Source organism: Furipterus horrens, unplaced genomic scaffold (assembly GCF_987537825.1).
Source record: "Furipterus horrens unplaced genomic scaffold, mFurHor1.1.pri manual_scaffold_3, whole genome shotgun sequence".
NCBI lineage: Eukaryota > Metazoa > Chordata > Mammalia > Chiroptera > Furipteridae > Furipterus > Furipterus horrens.
The window spans coordinates 78,757,024-78,774,630 of NW_028327173.1; the positions used below are offsets into that span (position 1 = coordinate 78,757,024).

The 17,607-nt window shown below is 40.4% G+C and overlaps 1 protein-coding gene across 2 annotated transcripts in view; it reads right to left on the reverse strand.

The window, feature by feature from the left end:
- Nucleotides 1-584: 584 nt before the first annotated feature.
- The window catches only part of RNF144B (ring finger protein 144B), a 71,317-nt gene continuing 54,294 nt past the window's right edge, over nt 585-17,607 (reverse strand). For both annotated transcript variants that reach the window (XM_090269776.1, XM_090269777.1), the window contains exons 4-7: nt 12,623-12,827; nt 10,624-10,768; nt 4,122-4,211; nt 585-3,062 (exon numbers count right to left, since the gene is read on the reverse strand). In XM_090269776.1, coding sequence (XP_090125902.1) covers nt 2,922-3,062; nt 4,122-4,211; nt 10,624-10,768; nt 12,623-12,827 — 581 coding nt within the window. In that variant the 3' untranslated portion in view covers nt 585-2,921. The remainder of the gene's footprint in view (nt 3,063-4,121; nt 4,212-10,623; nt 10,769-12,622; nt 12,828-17,607) is intronic.

A 17,607-nucleotide genomic window follows, 5' to 3' on the forward strand; every position in this document is an offset into this window, starting at 1 on the left:
GCGATGGCTAAATGTTATACCATTACATCCACGAGTGTTTCCGGATGGTAAGCCATTACACCCAGATTACAATTTTGGTGAAGGATTTTTAAATTCCTATTTCAAATGGACTATACTGCCCCACTCCAAACACAAAAAGGTTTTGCCGCAATATCCAAACATCATGATGTAGACCCAGATTTCTTCCTAGTACAGAATTAGAATTAGCAGGAAAGGATAAAGTGACAGAGGGAGAAGACAAGGTTAAATAAACCCTTTCACTGGCCAATTATCCAAAATGATAACATCAGTCCCTGTTAGCAAAGTTGTCAGCTCTCTCCAGTATACACAAGTTCTCTTGATCAGTTTACATCTCCGCCTTTGATGCATCAGATATATACTTGGGTTTCACCTACCAGTCTGTCCTGTTGATTCTGACAATCTCACACAGGCCAACTTATTTAGCTCTTCAAGGAATAAGTCACCATTTTCCAGGAACTTTGCAAAATTTAAGAACTTAAACCCAGTTATTTTAAATCTGTTTAACAAACAACCCCTACTACTTATTCTACACAAAAGAAAAGGCGTGAATTCTATTATAATAGTATCTCTGTGAGAAGGCAAGTTTCTTCCATTTATTTTTCCAAGGAAATAACATAGATGTTTTCTTCCACTTTTACTCCAGATTCAGGATCTCCTCACCTTCAATAACACAGCCTTTAGGTAACTTGAAATCAGCCGCTGTTTTAAGATTCTTTGTGGAACCAAGGTTGAAGAGTTCACTGAGTAGTACATTGCAACTATTGACATTCTTGATACAAAAATTCAATTCGGTTGAGTTCCGGTGATCCCCTGAGCAGTTACAAATGCCTTTAACTATGATAAGGCAGTGTAAGACAAGGCAAATTATTCATATATACATACACTTATATTTATACTAATATGAAATACATTGATAGAGTATTGATATTTTTCGTTTGAGTTTTGAAGGAAAATAAAGACACAATATTGAGAAATTTCTAACAAATGATTTAAAATGTTTTTGGTTGGCTGCCATTCAGAAGTGTTCCCAGAGTTCTCATTGATGTTCCATACAAACTGTAAATAAAAATATACATGGCCAAAAGTAATATATACATATATATACACACACACATATATGTATGTGTGTATGTGAATTAAAGTTCCTTAAATATACACATCCCCACATAGGATACATTCCACTATATAGGCAAAGCATTATTCTTTAATAATAGGTCCAGGATAGCAGCAATTTAATAATCTAGTTATCCAGTTATCTCAGAACATATCATAGGTCCTGAAAGTTCCTTATGTGGTATCCCTGGCTTCAAGGAGAGACCTCTGTTAACACTTAATATAGTTCTCATGAGGCACCAGGCTACATTACTAATGGCAATTATGTCATCCTGTCATTAGAGAAAAAGTCACTGTCTTTTCAAAACCCGTTTATTCAAAATCTGACTAATGGTATAATGGAAAAATAAGTCCCAATGAGGTGATACAAATCCAAACTACTGAATATATATAAAGCTTTTACATTTTATTTCTGATATATTTTTGTTGTTTTATCAGTGCCTTGTACATACAGAATTCAGATTGCCCTAACAAATACTAAACTCTGCTGAGAAGACAGCTGCTCTGAATTGTGTTTGAAAAATACATAAATAATGTGATTATCAATCAGTGTTTTTACAAACTGAGATGATAGTACTATTATTTTAAAACAGTTATGTTTATGAGTCTATACTTGGGTAAGTTAAGAATTTGCAACCAAAATTTACATACATAATATGCAAAAAATCTTTAGGTTGATTTATAATAAACAGTCACAGAGGGAAATATAGACTGGCTTTTATATAAACATTTATTTTGTGTACTATTATGTATAATAATACACACTATTATTTTGTATTTATATCAAGGCATGCCCAATGGATAGAAATTCTAGGTAGAAGGCAAGTTATATGGGGTCTGGATGCACCTAAGGGCTTTTAATACTCACTCTTGGTGTGTACTTTTAGGTCTACTTCTACATCTGTAGGGTGCACAAACACAGAGCTAAGAGAGGTCCCTGTTATCTATGATGAAGGTTTTGAACCTCTGCCACTGCACCCAAATCCTTCAAGTAAAACAAGCTTGTAACAGCAGCTACTGGCTGTAAGAGAAGAGTTTATCACTTTAAAAAACTTACACTTGCCAAGAGAGAAACTAAATTAGACCATATTGTTTTATATGCCGAAACCCTTTTACTGGGAAGGGACAACTTCCTCTGCACAGACGTTTTTCCTGCTTGAAGCTGAGATCACACAAGGAGAAACCCATTGTGTTTCTGCCAAGTCGCTGCGGGAATGCTGGGAAAGCAAACCCAGTAGCTGGCAGAGGCAGAGCCACCACGTGGACTCCTAAGATAAGCAGCCTGCTTTATCACTCTTATGAGAATTTTCCCTGAAAGAGTCTTATCCATGGGTTTTCCCCCACATTTCCCATGGTAGTCAAATCAACACAGAGCAGACTGTAGCTTCTCAATGATCATGTATATTGCCAACCATGACAACACCTTTATTATACTGAACGTCCACTCAGGCTCCTTGAATCTGGCTGGAAGTTGAAGAGTCCAGTGGGATCCTTCAGATGATAAAATGATGACGTGTTAGTTCCTTCCCAGGAACCCGAAGCTTCTGATATGCTCCACAGACACAACTTGGACTGCAGAACCCGATTCTCTTTACACAGGAACATGCACACCAGTGCTTGGCTTTTTCTGATGCCACAGGCGGGCAGGCAAGTTCAAAGTCTGGACACAGAGGCACTTCCAAAATTTGGCAAGAAAAAGGAGGTGAGTTCACTAAGTGGGGCTTTATCACTGTGTTGTCTTGTATGTATAAGACATGGGTGGCACACGGACACAGAGACAGAGATCTTTAGGTTGTGGATGGGTCGTGCCTTTTCTTCTTGCCCCGACAGGACTTGCAGACACAACAGATTATACACGGGGAAGCCAGAAGTAGCAGGGGTGAGGTCACCAAGGCAATGATGCCCAACCCCACAAGAATCCCAACTACCTGGAAGTTTAGGAAAAACAAAACTATTTTAGCAGTTAAATCTTCCTATATGTACACTATACCATCAACTATGTGCTTCCCCCCACCAAAAAATTCATGTTGAAACCCTAATTCCCAGTATGTTAATGTGGACCCCTCCTGAGGGGATTAGTGCCCTCATAAGGAGAGACACCAGAGAGCTTACTTCCTCTGCTATGTGAGACACAATGAGGAGATGGCCATCTGTAAACCAGCAAGCCCAGAACCCAACCCCAACCCTCCTGGCACCCTGATCTTGAACTTCCAGTCTCCGGAACCGTGAGAAGTAAATTTCTGTTGTTTAAGCCACCCAGTCTATGGTAATTTGGTATAGCAGCCTGAACTGACTAAGATACCATCTCAGGCACATAAAACAGTCACAATTATGGGACCTTTTATCTGGTCCCCAACAACGGTCTGAACTGAATAAACCAGGACAACACCAAAGACTATATCAAAGGTGAGAACAAACCAAATGCTAACTCAGGCTCTGGCACAAGCTCAACATAATCTTGAAATGTTGGTGTTGGCTCTCTCTCTCTACCTGAGTTTCCTCAACAGTCTCATAGGGATGTTAATAATAATTACTAGGCTATTAACACTGACTTCTTCAAAAGGAACATGGCTTTCAATAAATATGAGACACTATTAAAAATAAACCAGGACTCCCTTTGAACCTGTCACATAAACACACAATGGCATGTACAGAAGGATCTAAGCCCCAGCAAGGGCTTATCGGGTTTTAGAGCACTGCCTTTCATAGCAAATATGCCGCAAAGGGCTTTAGGAAAGTCCTTCTACCTTTTTTTTTTTCCCCAGGAGGAAAGAGCATCTGCCCTCAATCTGCAAGTCACTGATAATATGTGCAGAAGTCTTGTGCTCATCAATTAACTCCAGGCAATTGGTCCATTACTCTTCCCCAGCCCTGCCCCAGAACTCCCAGAACCTCCCAGGCTAGAATGGGTAAGGAGTATGAATAGGCAGGCATTTTAAGCCATCGTATGTCTGGTTTATCTCATGCTCCTTTTAAGGTCAGGGTACCTGTGTTCGGTTCCATATCACTGAGGCTCTTGAATGGCCAAGCTTATTCCTACATGGCCCTTTGTCATAATGTCTGAGGAAAATGTCACTCTGAAAAACAAAGAGTAAGGTTTTGGTAAACATTTTGAATTAGGAGATGGATATTAACCACATCAGGTCACCTTACCGGAAGCAAAGGCTCTTTCTGGTGATATTAATAACAGCTTCTAGGAATTACAAGCCCATCAGCTATGTGCTACCCCCCCCAAAAAATTTAGATTATATCTCAGTAATTTTATATATCACCAAGTGGAAACATATCCTAATCAATGAAACTCTTAACTGAGTCTAAAAGAGGTTAATGGCCTGGCCAATTACCTTTGAGGTATGATATGGAATGAGAGGACCATGAGTGAGGTAGCTAGAAGGTAGCTGTAGTCAACAAGGTGATACAATGCCAGTGGTGGAGATGGAGAAGAGGAAAATACAGCCATGAGGTATTAAGAAGGTAACTAACCAGGTGGGGAAATAGGGAGAGATCGCAGGTTAGGGGAAAGTCACTGGGCAGAAGGTAATGGCTTTGCTGAGAGAAATGACAACACAGAGATGGATTTTGTTGGGAAGTGATGACCACAGTTTGGACAAACTGAACTTGAGAGATACTTAAAACATCCAAGCAGTACTGTTCAGAAGGCAGCTGGTTACATATATGTGGATTTGGGGGAAAGGCTTGGGGATCAGCATACATGGGGTAGAAAAAAACAGAAAAGTAAATGAGATCCTAGGGAGAGGCAAACAAGCTGTTGAACCCAGACATAAGAACGGGTCAAGGAGGAGCTTGGGAAAGAAAATGAGAAATGGCCAGAAATATAAAAGGGAAACCTGAAGAGATGGAGTCACTGAAATGGAGGTGATTCAGATGTCAAAGGCAGCAGAGAATCTAGGGAAGATGAGGATTTACGTGTCCCCTGGATTTTACCCAAAAGAAATCACTTGAAGCCTTGGAAGAACACAGTCAGGAGTGACGAAGTGGCAACCAGAGCACGTGGCAATGACTGGAGGTAAGTGTGTGTCAATAGCTACAGGTGGTTGTGCTTTATGGAGGATTGGCTGCAAGAGGGAGGAGAGAAACAGAAGGGCAGTAAGGGAAATACGGAGGCTTGAGGAAAGTGTTACTCATTTTTAAACCGGACACAGCTGAATGCATGGATAAGTGAGAGACTAGAGAGTGGTGAGCAGAAGTTGAAGTCAGAGGAGAGAGAAAAGATAACTGAAGGGCACAAATAGCCAGCGTTCCCAAGGCAGAAGATTAAGAACACCTTATCCTCCCACGGTGCTAGCTTATAAGATTGGAACTATCTCAGCTAAATTTTTTAGATCTGATTCATATGTATTTGAGTGGAGGAATTTTTTTCACATTCTCTTGATGTTAAAATTTAACCAGCATGAAAAACATGATAGAATAGAAGAGGGAGTGTGTTCAAAGATCAACAGACTGTAACTTTGAAACACTGTCTCAGAGCCAGCATAATTAAGGGCTTTGTGAGTTGATTTTTTTTGAACAATCAGATCTTTTAAATTAATTAACCCACTATGTATCTCCCTCTCACTGCAGTTTTCTTTGTTTTTTAGCGTCTTTTTTTTCATTAGCTGCCAGAATGTGCTTTCTTAAAGGCTCAGCAGTGGCAGAAGACAGAAAACTCATCTGGGATTTTCCTGCTGTGACTGACACATTCTTCTGATTAATAACACTTGTATGATGGTTTTTTGTTAGGTAGTTTCTTTTATGCTTCACAGATCCCCTGAGACAGAACTGCTATTATTCCTCTCTTAAGATGCAGTCATTTTGCCTGGTCACCTGGTGAGGAGAGGCAGAGCCAGGAGTCAAGTCAAGTACTCCCCTCCCCCCCCCCCCAAGGTGCCCTGGAACCTTCTCAGATGTCATTGGGTTAATCTGAGCAGCTGACTGTGGCAAATCCCACCTTTCCAGAGGCCATAGGAGGGCCTCCTGCAGCTGAGATTTGTGTGGGGCGTTGTCTAGATGAACACCACTCAAAGTCCTCCCTCCACCAGCTTCACTTGGAGTGGCTTACAAATGCAAACCTCTGAAGTAGGGTATGGTATCTACACTTTAACACGCGTTCCATGTGTTTCTGATGTTCACTATGATTTTAGAATCACTACTTTAGACTATTTACTTTAGAACAGCATTTCTCAAACTGTGTTCCATAAAAAACTAGTGTCCTGGGACCCAGTGGTGGTTCTGGGTGTTCTTTGGCAAGGTCAAGTGAGTTTGGGAAAAGCTGTGTCTTGAAGGTGTAAAATGTATGCTAGTATGCCAGTGGAACCTGTTTATTTGACCTAGTGAGTCCCAAACACCTTAGGTTTTCATGGAGATCTTTTTGGCAAGGGAACGTGCCAACGTTTCCAGGCAATACTGTTCTAGGCTGAAGTGGCCTTAGGACAGCTCAAGTATATCCTTTACTCCCTGTAAGAAATTGGAAGGAATAACTGTTTGTGGCATTATTAGTTCTGAACTTTTGAAGTTCAGGTTTGTCCTGAAGCTTTGATAAAACTTCAGGGTGACACCGACAAGTCCAATCAAGTAAATGTCAACCTCGCTGAAACGCACATTATATGGAATAAGTGCTTTTAATTCTAGAATTACAATAGCATTGCTGCACCTCCTTAATGAGACTGGTTTCAGGATAGCATTGCAATTACCTCACATAGCACTTGATAAAGCATTAAGGGAACGTATGAATATCACATATATTCATGGATTTTCAGTCACTTTGTGAGATTTTGACTTTTATTTTCTAGTTTGGGCCTTTTTTCCTTTATATCTGAAATGACTATAAAATAGATTTTTGTGGGAATTTTAAGAACTCCTTTCAAAATGTTTTAGGGACATTATAAGACCTCATGCGCAAAAGTATATATGAAAGTACACAAAATGTTACCAGTTTCATTGATTTTAGTGCTACTATTAAGTTAATCAATTTTTGCTTGTCTCATGATTATGATGCATCTTTTCAAAAGTTTGTACACAGGTAACAAAGTGTTAATTTTTAAGATACATAAAAGGCGGTAAACTAACTGTGGGTATCTATTATGTGGGATAATCAGAGAAGAATTATGATTCTGTCTTTTGTATGTTCTTATCTGTATTCAGCTTCCTGCTCTGGGTTTTGTTCTTGACTGTTTTTTCTTTGCAAATTCTCTCTTACCACTGAAGTCCGTTGACTATATCTCTTGAACATACTTATGATACTCTGCACATTATGGAAAAAGGCAAATTTTATAAGTTTGTGCTCTGTTAACTGTAGACATTTATTACTCTATGAATAATCTTATCTTTGTAACCACCTGTAATCTAACATATCTTACTAATTACAGTAACAGGGAGGGAGACACCCAGAAGAGACACTTATTTCTACTATTTCAGCCAATCTGTGAATATAACAACTACACTGTTGCCTTGCTATAACCCAATCTATTAAGTGGAAAAATTATCCGCCTTGAAATTCATCCCAGCAGGTGGAGTTGAGCTATAGTCCTTCTGGTTTTTCATTGAACTCTGACTCTAACATGGCCCCCTGGCATTCAGTTGTGAGGTGCCAGTGTACAAAGGTCTCTTTAGTTTTTCCATTAATTCTAATCTAAGGGCCTCTTACTTACATGTGTACTGTATTTGTTTACAGGCTATAGGTAGATGCCATTTAAAAGCTGGGTTTAAAAAGCATTTACCATGCCCCCTCAAAAAGAATACCTCATCCTCTGAAATAGCAGGGATGGGGTTCAAAGCAGGAACATACTCAATGCCTGAGAAAAACTCAGAATCACTCTTTTGGTGTCTATCTCGGGCCTGGCTTTTGGACAATTACCTTTCTCCTAGATTCATGCCTTAAAACTTTCCTATAAACAAGGATCAACACCATCATCTGACACAGAACACTTGTCTATAGAAAAATGTCATTACCAACAACCCAATGCCCCTGGCTAAAACCAAGAAAATGAGGTCTCAGAAAACAATGACCAGAAAAAGATGCTGTGTATCCAGTCAACTAACATCTGTCCCATTTCATCTCGAGTCCCAGAACAGTACAAGTGACAGTACAGTATGTTCTTTGCAACTCCATACCACAAACACATTTCGGTCAGGGTATGGAGGGCTCTGGTGCACATATGTATCCCTTACACTCTCGCTTCCTAAAGAGAACCTCATGGGCTCAGCCTGCTTGTGGATCTGAACCTAACTGATATTCTGGTTAAACCTGAAAGAAAACGAAAAAAGATTTCTTCCATTAGTAAAGCATGTGGGGTGTACAATCTGTCAAATTCTCATCTAGAATACTACTCATTTAGAATTATGAGATATCTCAACTATCAAACATAATTGTAATTCAAGGGTTATAATAGAATTTTTTAAAAGAATGAAAACATTTCTTTCAGCCTGAGCTGCTAAGCTTCTAGAGTCTAAAATGTCAATATTCTTCTCCCCAATTTATACTTCTTCTTGAAACACTGACATAAAACTGATTAAGATTCTTACTCATAGATGTCAGCCTAGACAAGTTATCGAATTTTGAGTTAAAAACCAGGCCCATGGCGGCCAGTATGCATCCCATGTTAGATGCACACTCACTCCCCAGCTGTGTGTGATACTAAAGCACTACAAGACTCACTTACTGACTTGAAGGAAACTGAGCAATTAAAATGGAAAGCTGAGGAAAGAATGATCACCCAACCATGACTGAGGGCTTACACTGATATGGACATATTTTATAGGTCCAAATTGCCAAAATAGGGAATATCTATAAACAACTTAGGCTACCTCAAACTTTAAAACATTATAACTGAAAACAGAAGAATGAATTCTCAAAAACCCTTCACACCACCTTTTAACTCTGAGGTTACCATTAGCCCTAGCACAGGACTGAATGAAACTACACCTGAATTAGGGAAGACGTGTTTCATGAATGGTTAGGAAAAGGAACAATGAGACCAGAGACCTCTTTGTCTAGAAGAGAACCCTGACAAAACAGTAGCAATAACTCTGTCATGCCAATAAATGAGGCAGTTATTTGAGAGACACCACTGATTTGAACGGCTCTTTTCTTTAAGTTCATAAAGAGGAAAATAACCTAATTGTGGTAGGCAGGATAATCGCTTCCTTAAAGATGCCCATGGTTTTTCCCCAGAGCTTGTGACAATACTACATTACATGGCAAAAGGGAGGTTAGAAGTGTGATTAAACTAAGACCTCGAGATAGAGGAGATTCTCTTGTATTGCCCATTTAAGGTACAAAGAAACTGGGTCAAACCAATAGAAAATAATTAACAGCAAAGGACAAATGTAACTGAATCTTGAATTAGGGGGTTGGTCTCTGAGTCAACAGTAAAGCAAAAGAAAATATCAGCATACAAGTCAGGAAAGAACATTCCGAAGCTCATCACAAATGTCTCTAAGATCAAAGGGGGAAGATATTCAACTCAAACACAGGGACTCTGGGACTCTTCAAAGGAGAGCCAGAGATAGGTTTATCACCACATCCAAACACAAGTGGACTCTTCAAAGGAGAGCTAGGGACAGCTTTATCACCAAACCCAAACACAGGGCAAGGGAGAGCTGGAAACAGACCCCTCACTAAATTACCCTTACCCTTAGTTAATTGTGTTAGATTGTAACTCCTCGGTATCCAGTAAGAGACAAAAGGGGAAGATGGAGGTATGGGGGCTACTAGCATTAGTATAAAACCAGTTTGCTTTTTCTGCTTTGGCACACATGCCTTGGCTGTGTGTCCAGCTCTGCAGACCTGTGAATAAGCAACGCCTCGATTTCTACTGAAGTCTTGTGTCCCAGGGTTTTTATTGTGAGTGTTTCTCACACCCAGATGGGCCCAATCTAATCTCAGAGAAGCTTTCTGGGCTGTGGTCAGAGGGAATGGCTCTGGAAGCTATGACTATGAAAGAAGGGTCAGAGAGATGTGATGCTGCTGCCTTTGAAGATAAAGAGGCCACAAGCCAAGGAATGCAGGCAGCCTCAAGAAGCAGGAAAATACCAAGAAATGGATTCTCCCCTAAAGCCTCCAGGGGAAAAAAAAAATACAGTCCTGAGGACACCTTGATTTTAACCCAGTGAGATCCACGTTAGACTTCTAAGATACAGAGCTAAAGATAATAAAATTGTCATTCTAAGCTAAAAGTTTGTGGTCATTTGTTACAAGAGCAACAGAAAACTAATAGCTAACAGTCCTTTACATAATAGAATGAGACAATGCCCCCAAAGCAGGAAATGTCCCTAAAACAAATGCTTGCCTTTAAGCTAAGGTGACACACCTAAGGGAATCAAAGAGAGGTTTTACAGATATCTAAAGTAACAGTCTCAGGAAGTCTCATTAAGAAAAATAAATTCTTTGGCAGGACAAAACAGGCTGAATATTTTGAAAGGAAAGCCTGTAGGACATGGGCACAGTATGGAGAAAGGCGACTCGAGAAGCGTCTTCCACATGGAACTTACGTCCAGGTTCTGGAGACAGTACCAGCAAAACGTGTGCTTGCAGTTCTTGCACATCATCTGAGCACAGCCTTCGTTGCGTTCGATATAGACCCGGCAGACTGGGCACTGCTTGATGGGGGCGTCTGCATCTGTTCCAAAGAGGGTCCTAGGAGCAAAGCGGATGAGAAATGATGCAGTGAGGATGGAGAATGCTGCTTGAATTCTTTCCTTTTTAAAGCTAGAACCACAAGGGTGTACACTAACCAGAGCTGTGCTAAGAGTGTTCTGAATACAATTAATAGTTAAATAATGCTCTTCCAGACTCAATCTTAAGGTCGCCAATGGAATGCCTATGGCTCCTGAGGGGTAGGTCGGGAACTCTGTCATCTGTGCTTCATTCAGCCCCAGGGAAAAGGGTGGGGCTAAAAACAGGAGAGACGGTGATTATTAGTTACTCAGATAACTCAGAACCAAAAAAAAGCTTAATTTATTTATCTTTGGCTTTGAGTGAATTATATAATCATTTTTTCCACAGCTGATTTAATTCATTGTTTTGCCAAAGTAGTATCTCATTCCCTGAGCACACACACCTAAATAAAAAGTTCAAGAAGTCTGTTATACAGCAGGAAAACTAGCTCAGGATCTAATGGAGCACAGATAATCCATCTAATGATCTGTTCAAATAAACAAATGGAGGAGGCCGGGGGGAATCAATAATCAATACATTAAAGTAAATGCCCAATGTCATTGAAAAGACCTATTCCAAACAGATGGATAGGCCAATACGGGTCACAGCCCAGAGGGACAGACAATAAGCGGGAAAAGTGGGATGAGAGGAAGGCTAGGTGAACCATAGTACTGGGTTGCACTTAGCTACCGTTCATCAAAAACACCAGCCAACAGAGACTTCCCCTTCACAGTGTTGTAAAAACTATGATAGAATTTGGTACTTTCCAATAACCTTACATAGCAGTGGGATAGTTACTATTTTAATTAGCTCCCCTCTTTTTTTCAAATAGAGATCCCCTAGGGCTGAGTGACTTGCATGAGGTCACAGGGATGCAAAGTGACAATGTCAGAACTCAGTCCTTCTCTCCCTGGGATCTTTACATTGTCTTGTGATGCCCGGGGACCTTGCTGAAGTGGCAGTGAAAATGTAGGAGGTACTGGCTAAAAGGACACAGGCCTGCCACGTGCATTGGATCTGTTTTTCCTCTTGGTTTGTTTGGTCTGAGATTCAAGCACAGAATCATAGCCAGGTAAATTACTGTTCCTGAGAATGATTCTACACACGCTGAGTGCACTGGGTGACTAAGCCAACACTGGTATTTCTGTTCTTGCTGATGCAGAACAGCCATGGCCTCAGGCAAAGCAAGAGATCAAACACAAAGGTCTCTCACTCTGGGCCCTGCTGCTGCCATAAAAACCCTCCCTAATGAAAGGCACAAATTTAATTGCTTCTCATCATAACAAAATCTCAACCTCGGCACCATCCTTTCAAAGCATTAAGAATTGAGAGATAAGCTCTTTTTCTCTAGTACCTATGAATTCAGCACTGTACCACACTAAAGAGATGTTGTTTCTACTGCTATATTCTCTCTGATATGATTGGCACACCTCATGAGCTAAAAATTTAGTTAGGTAAGAAAATAATTGCTGCACACTCTGCAAGCAGAAAGAACAAGGTATGTCAACAGCTGACGGGTATGGTACCCAAGCAAATGGCTGTGGACAAGCTATGACTTCCAACTGAGAACCAGAGGACCATGTGACTCTTTTAACTAAAGAGAAATCAAGACTTACACAAACTCTAATCTCGGCTGTATCTGAAAGACTCTCTGGGGTATATAACTAAAACCCCCCTAGAGATGCTTTCTGGCTTATTCTTTGTTAACAAAGTGCTGCAGGGAAATAACAAATCGCTAAATTCCATCACAAGATAATTCCTTCTCCAAGCAACATATTTCATGTTTCTGAGAAAACTGGTGAATAATCCCAAATACCACATTTTTCTTCTTACCCATGTTCTGTTGGCAAAATGATAGGCTGACTGTCTCTGCAGGAGACCTCGGGATGCCAGGCATCCTTGCAGCATGAGCAGAACTTCAGGTGGCAGGAAGGGCACTCCACCAGCAACGGCTGTCCTGGATCACTTGCTGCAACGGGGCACACTGTCTGACAGTCTGCGACGGGACACCACGTTCGGTAGGGGTCCAGGTGAACTTCTAAAGCGTAAAGAAAGAAAATGTGATGGTCTATCTGTCTTCCATTCAAAGTTGAGGCTTTCTCCTCTTTATTTATTCTCTTCTGCAAGCTAACATTTACGGAAGTTCAGTACAACCAAGGGTGGTGATTTCTTCACAGTGGATCCAAACCTACAAAGTCACTCAGCCCTGCCACATTTTTCAGAGTAGGTACTAATGGAATAGGCCATTAATGCCCTTATAAACAAATAAGCAGTGTTTACATTAACCAAAATTTGCAGCTCTTTTGAGATATTTCTTTCTTTTAAGCACTCAAAATATACAAAAATGTCAAGTCCTTTCTATAATTATTTTGGGTACTATCCTGGAGGAAATTGGACATGAAGAATCTACCAAAGAAAAAGAAAAAGAAATTCACAAAAGATTTTGTCCTTCCAGGCACTGACACTAGATAGTGAGGTTTCCTCTGCTATTTAGAAAGAAATTATTTTAAAAACAAGGAATAATCAAATAACTTAGGGATCAAACAGTGTCTGGTATGGCTTAGCCAAAAAGTTAGATAAGCTGTCAATTTGGATCTTATGCTTCCCTACCACTATGTCACTTAGAGACATTTGTAAAAAAGCCACATACCCTAAAACAAAAGGTAGGAACTTTCACAGGCCATAATATGTCAGTTTTGTCAGGTATATCATTGGCTAGATCCATGTGGCATGAAGAAAAGAACAAAGGCTTGGGGGTGGTGGTGGATGACTCTCTATTCAAATGTTTACAGATCTTGTTCAGTGTTCCATTTTTTATACAACAACTGACCCATGTTCTTATCATATAATATGACCTTCAAGGGAGCCTATGATGTGAAAAATGACATTATTTGAGGAGTAAAACAGCACCTTTTTCTCTGAACCAATATACAGGGTGGGATAAAAGTAGGTTTATAGTTGTGAGTATGTGAAACACAGAGTTTATTCTTATATTTTTATTTATTAGCTATTGTATTAGTTTCCATACGAACCACTGTAAACCTATTTTAGGCCCATCCTGTATTTTGCAAATTTTGAACTGCTAAGATTCTAGTTTTAAATCTCCTAAGGTCTGTGATTCTTGAAAATTTCCACCCAATAGGCAAAGAAACCCAAGGGGTAGTGCAAAAAGGAAATGAAAGTATTACATATGAGCTTAGTTTTAAGGGTAATAATTTTTCAAATTCAGTATCAGGGGGACAAAGCCTGAAATGTTCCAGGCAATGCTGTCTCCTTTAATGTCTCACCTAGAAAATGTAACAATTGGATGTATGATTTTAGGTTTTCATTCAAAAAGAGCATCCTTAAACATATTTTCTTCTTTAATTCTGGGGGACAGGAATTGGAGAATGATGGACCAAATATAATCAGAAAAGGGAAACCTATGATTCATAGATCCTGAGACCCTAAGAGAGATGGACTGTTAAGATCCCTAAAACTTTGGAACAGGCTGGTTAGAAAGTCAAGGCGACAGTCACACACATATGTTTTGAGGTCTTACCTTGTATTTCCATACCATTTATGTTTTCATCCAAACTCTTATAACTGTTTCACAAATTCTACACCCAAAGAAATGAAGGCTGGTGTATACCTTAGAGCTGAGGACTCCCAGATCAAATATCTACTTGGTACCCATTCTAAGTCACAGGTTTTTCAAAGTCTGATGATAAATGTAAGTCTATATGTTAGAACCACGAATAAGCAGCCAACTCATGCATGGTTCTGATTTGAATGCTTCCCCACTTTTGTCCAAATAATGCAAAAAAAAAAAAAAAAAAAAAAAGAGAGAGAGAGAGAGAGATTTACATAAGTAATAAAGCAGTCCAACTTTACCAGGAGATAAATAGCAGAGGGAGAGTCATGGTAGATTATTTGGGAATAGCAGTCAAGGGCCCCATCACAGATTGTGATGATAAGGCCTAAGTGTGATAAGAAGCCATTGAGGGGAGGGCCATGGTAGGATTCTCATGTTTTGAGATTACTCTGGCTATTGTAGAAAGAATAGATGGTAATGGCACAAAGTAGCAGCAGAGAGGTCCATTAGGAGGCTATTGTAGTGATCCAACCCAAGGTGATACACTGGATTATATGTTAGAAGTGGAAGTACTGAAAATGTGGAGCACATTTTGAAGGCAAAATTGTCAAGATTTTCTTGTAGAAATGCAGTTGGATACAGTCATCCCAGTTGACAAACATGGACATAGAATTATGCCTGGAATGTAGTAAATGTCATTAAATAAAGAAATGACATAATGAAAGAGTTAAAAATTACATCTGTAGATAAATTCCTTTTGGTAATAAAGATAGTGGTAGCATTAATGGTAAGATTCCCTATTGTTCCGTCTTTTATACAGATATTTCCAGAGAACAGAAACAACTACCCAGAGAATATTTTTTAGGGCACCGTGGAGTCTCTTGGAGAAGAGCTTTCCCCAACTGAACAAGAATTCAGACAGACAAGTCTGGCCAGATCACACAGAAAAGGCATTTGTCCTTCAGATTACCCTTCAGCCCCACCCAAAGAGGAGCAGTTATAAGTCAATAAATGCTAAAAGAGTTGTTCTGTTTATTTTATTTTTTAAGTATATTTTATTATGTTGTTACAGTAGTCCCAAAATTTCCCCTTTGTTGCCCTCCGCCCAGTACCCTGCTTCCCCCAGCAATCCCGCCCCCCTTAGTTCCTGTCCATGGGTCATTCATATAAGTTCTTTGGCTTCACCCTTTCCTATACTATTCTTAACATCCCCCTGTCTAATTTGTACCAGACAATTATGCTTCCTAATCCCCACACCATTTCCCCATTTCTCCCCCTTCCCCCTCCCAGTTGATAACCCTCCAAATGATCCCCTTACCTATGATTCTGTTCCTACTCTGGTTTGCTTAGTTGGATTTTGTTTGTACTTTCTAGATTGAGTTATTGATAGTTGTGAGTTTGTAGTCATTTTAGTGTTCATAGTTTTGATCTTCTTTTTCTTAAACAAGTCCCTTTAATATTTCATATAATAATGGCTTTGTGATAATGAACTCTTTTAGCTTTACCTTGTTGGGAAGCACTTCATCTGCCCTTCCATTCTAAATGATAGCTTTGCTTGATAGAGTAATCTTGGTTGTAGGTCCTTGCTTTTCATCACATTGAATACTTCTTGCGTCCCTTCTTGCCTGCAAAGTGTCTTTTGAGAAATCAGCTAATAGTCTTATAGGCACCGCTTTGTAGGTAACTCTCTGCTTTTCTCTTACTGCTTTTAAGATTCTCTCTTCATCTTGAACCTTAGGCATTTTAATTATGATGTGTCTTGGTGTGGTCCTCTTTGAGTCTAGCTTGTTTGGGACTCTCTGTGATTCCTGGACTTGTATGTCTATTTCCTTCACCAAATTTGGGAAGTTTTTCTTCATTATTTTTTCACATAAGCGTTCAATTTCTTGCTCTTCCTCTTCTCCTTCTGGCACCCTTATGATTCAGATGTTGGCACATTTAAAGTTGTCCCAGAGGTTCCTAAGGCTCTCCTCTTTTTTTTCAATTCTTGTTTCCTCATTCTGTACTGGTTGACTGATTTTTTCTTCCTTATATTACAAATCACTGATTTGAACCCCGGTTTCCTTCCCTTCACCATTGGTTTTGTGTGGATTTTCCTTCGTTTCACTTAGCATAGCCTTCACTTCTTCCCTTATGCGTTTGCCATACTCAAGCATATCTGTCAAGCCTGTGAGCATCTTTATCACAAGTGTTTGGAATTCTGCCTCGTCTGTTAGGCTGGATATCTCCTTGTCACTTAGTTCTCCCACTGGAACCTTGATCCGCTCCCCCTTTTGGGCCATACTTCTCTGTCTCCTCATCTTGACAGGCTCCTGTGTTTGTTTGCCTCTGTTTCTTAGGTAGAGTTGTTGCTCGTGTTAGGTTTTAAGTGATGGAGCCTTAGGTATTCATCAGTACAGGATGACCTGTTTCACCATGTTGTGGCATTGTATGTGGGGGAGGGAACAATGCTGCTTGCTCAGCACTTGCACCCTTTCCAGGCACTTCTCCCACTTCTGTATGGAACTGGTGCCCCTTTAGCTGCTGCCCTGGCCGTCATTCCCAGAGTGGGTGGATCTGCGGATGTTCTAGGACTATGGGGGCCCTTTAACCAAGCGGACTCTGCTGAGAGACCAGAAGTTTCTTCCTCCACCCCAACACCCACTGGTTTGCACAGTCAGAAGCAATGAGGCTCGATTTTCCCTGGTACTAGGGCAGTGAGCTCTGGGGTCTGGTCAGGAGCTGGGAACACTCCCCAGGTGTCCCTCTCTACTTTTTAAAATGTGTGACTGCGCGTTCCACCACTGCCACTGCCGCCGCCGCTGCTGCTCCTGCTGCTGCCACCACACTGCGTCCTCTCCGCTTCTCCTACCTGTCTGGATGAGTATTTCTTCTTTATATCTTCGTTTGTTGGACCGCCATGCAGTCTGATCCTCTGGAACCTCTGGCCATCCCCAGCCTTGAGGCAGTTGCACTCCCTCCCAGCTGTGGAGGGAGACCCAGCGCATCTGTCGAGGCTGCCATCTTGGCCAGAAGTTCCTGTTCTATTTATTTTTAATTATTATAGTTCTAATATGCCACCAACAGTATAATTTTGCTTTACATACCTCAGGTAACACTGTGTTCTACAAGAGGGTCCTATAGGCCAGATTAGTAGAAAAGGAAGAAAATGCTGAAGGGGCATCAGACATGGCCAGCCCTGGCAGCTAACAAGACTTCACAAAACCCAAACCAAAGGGAACAGACTGATGGACACCGGGTAGTG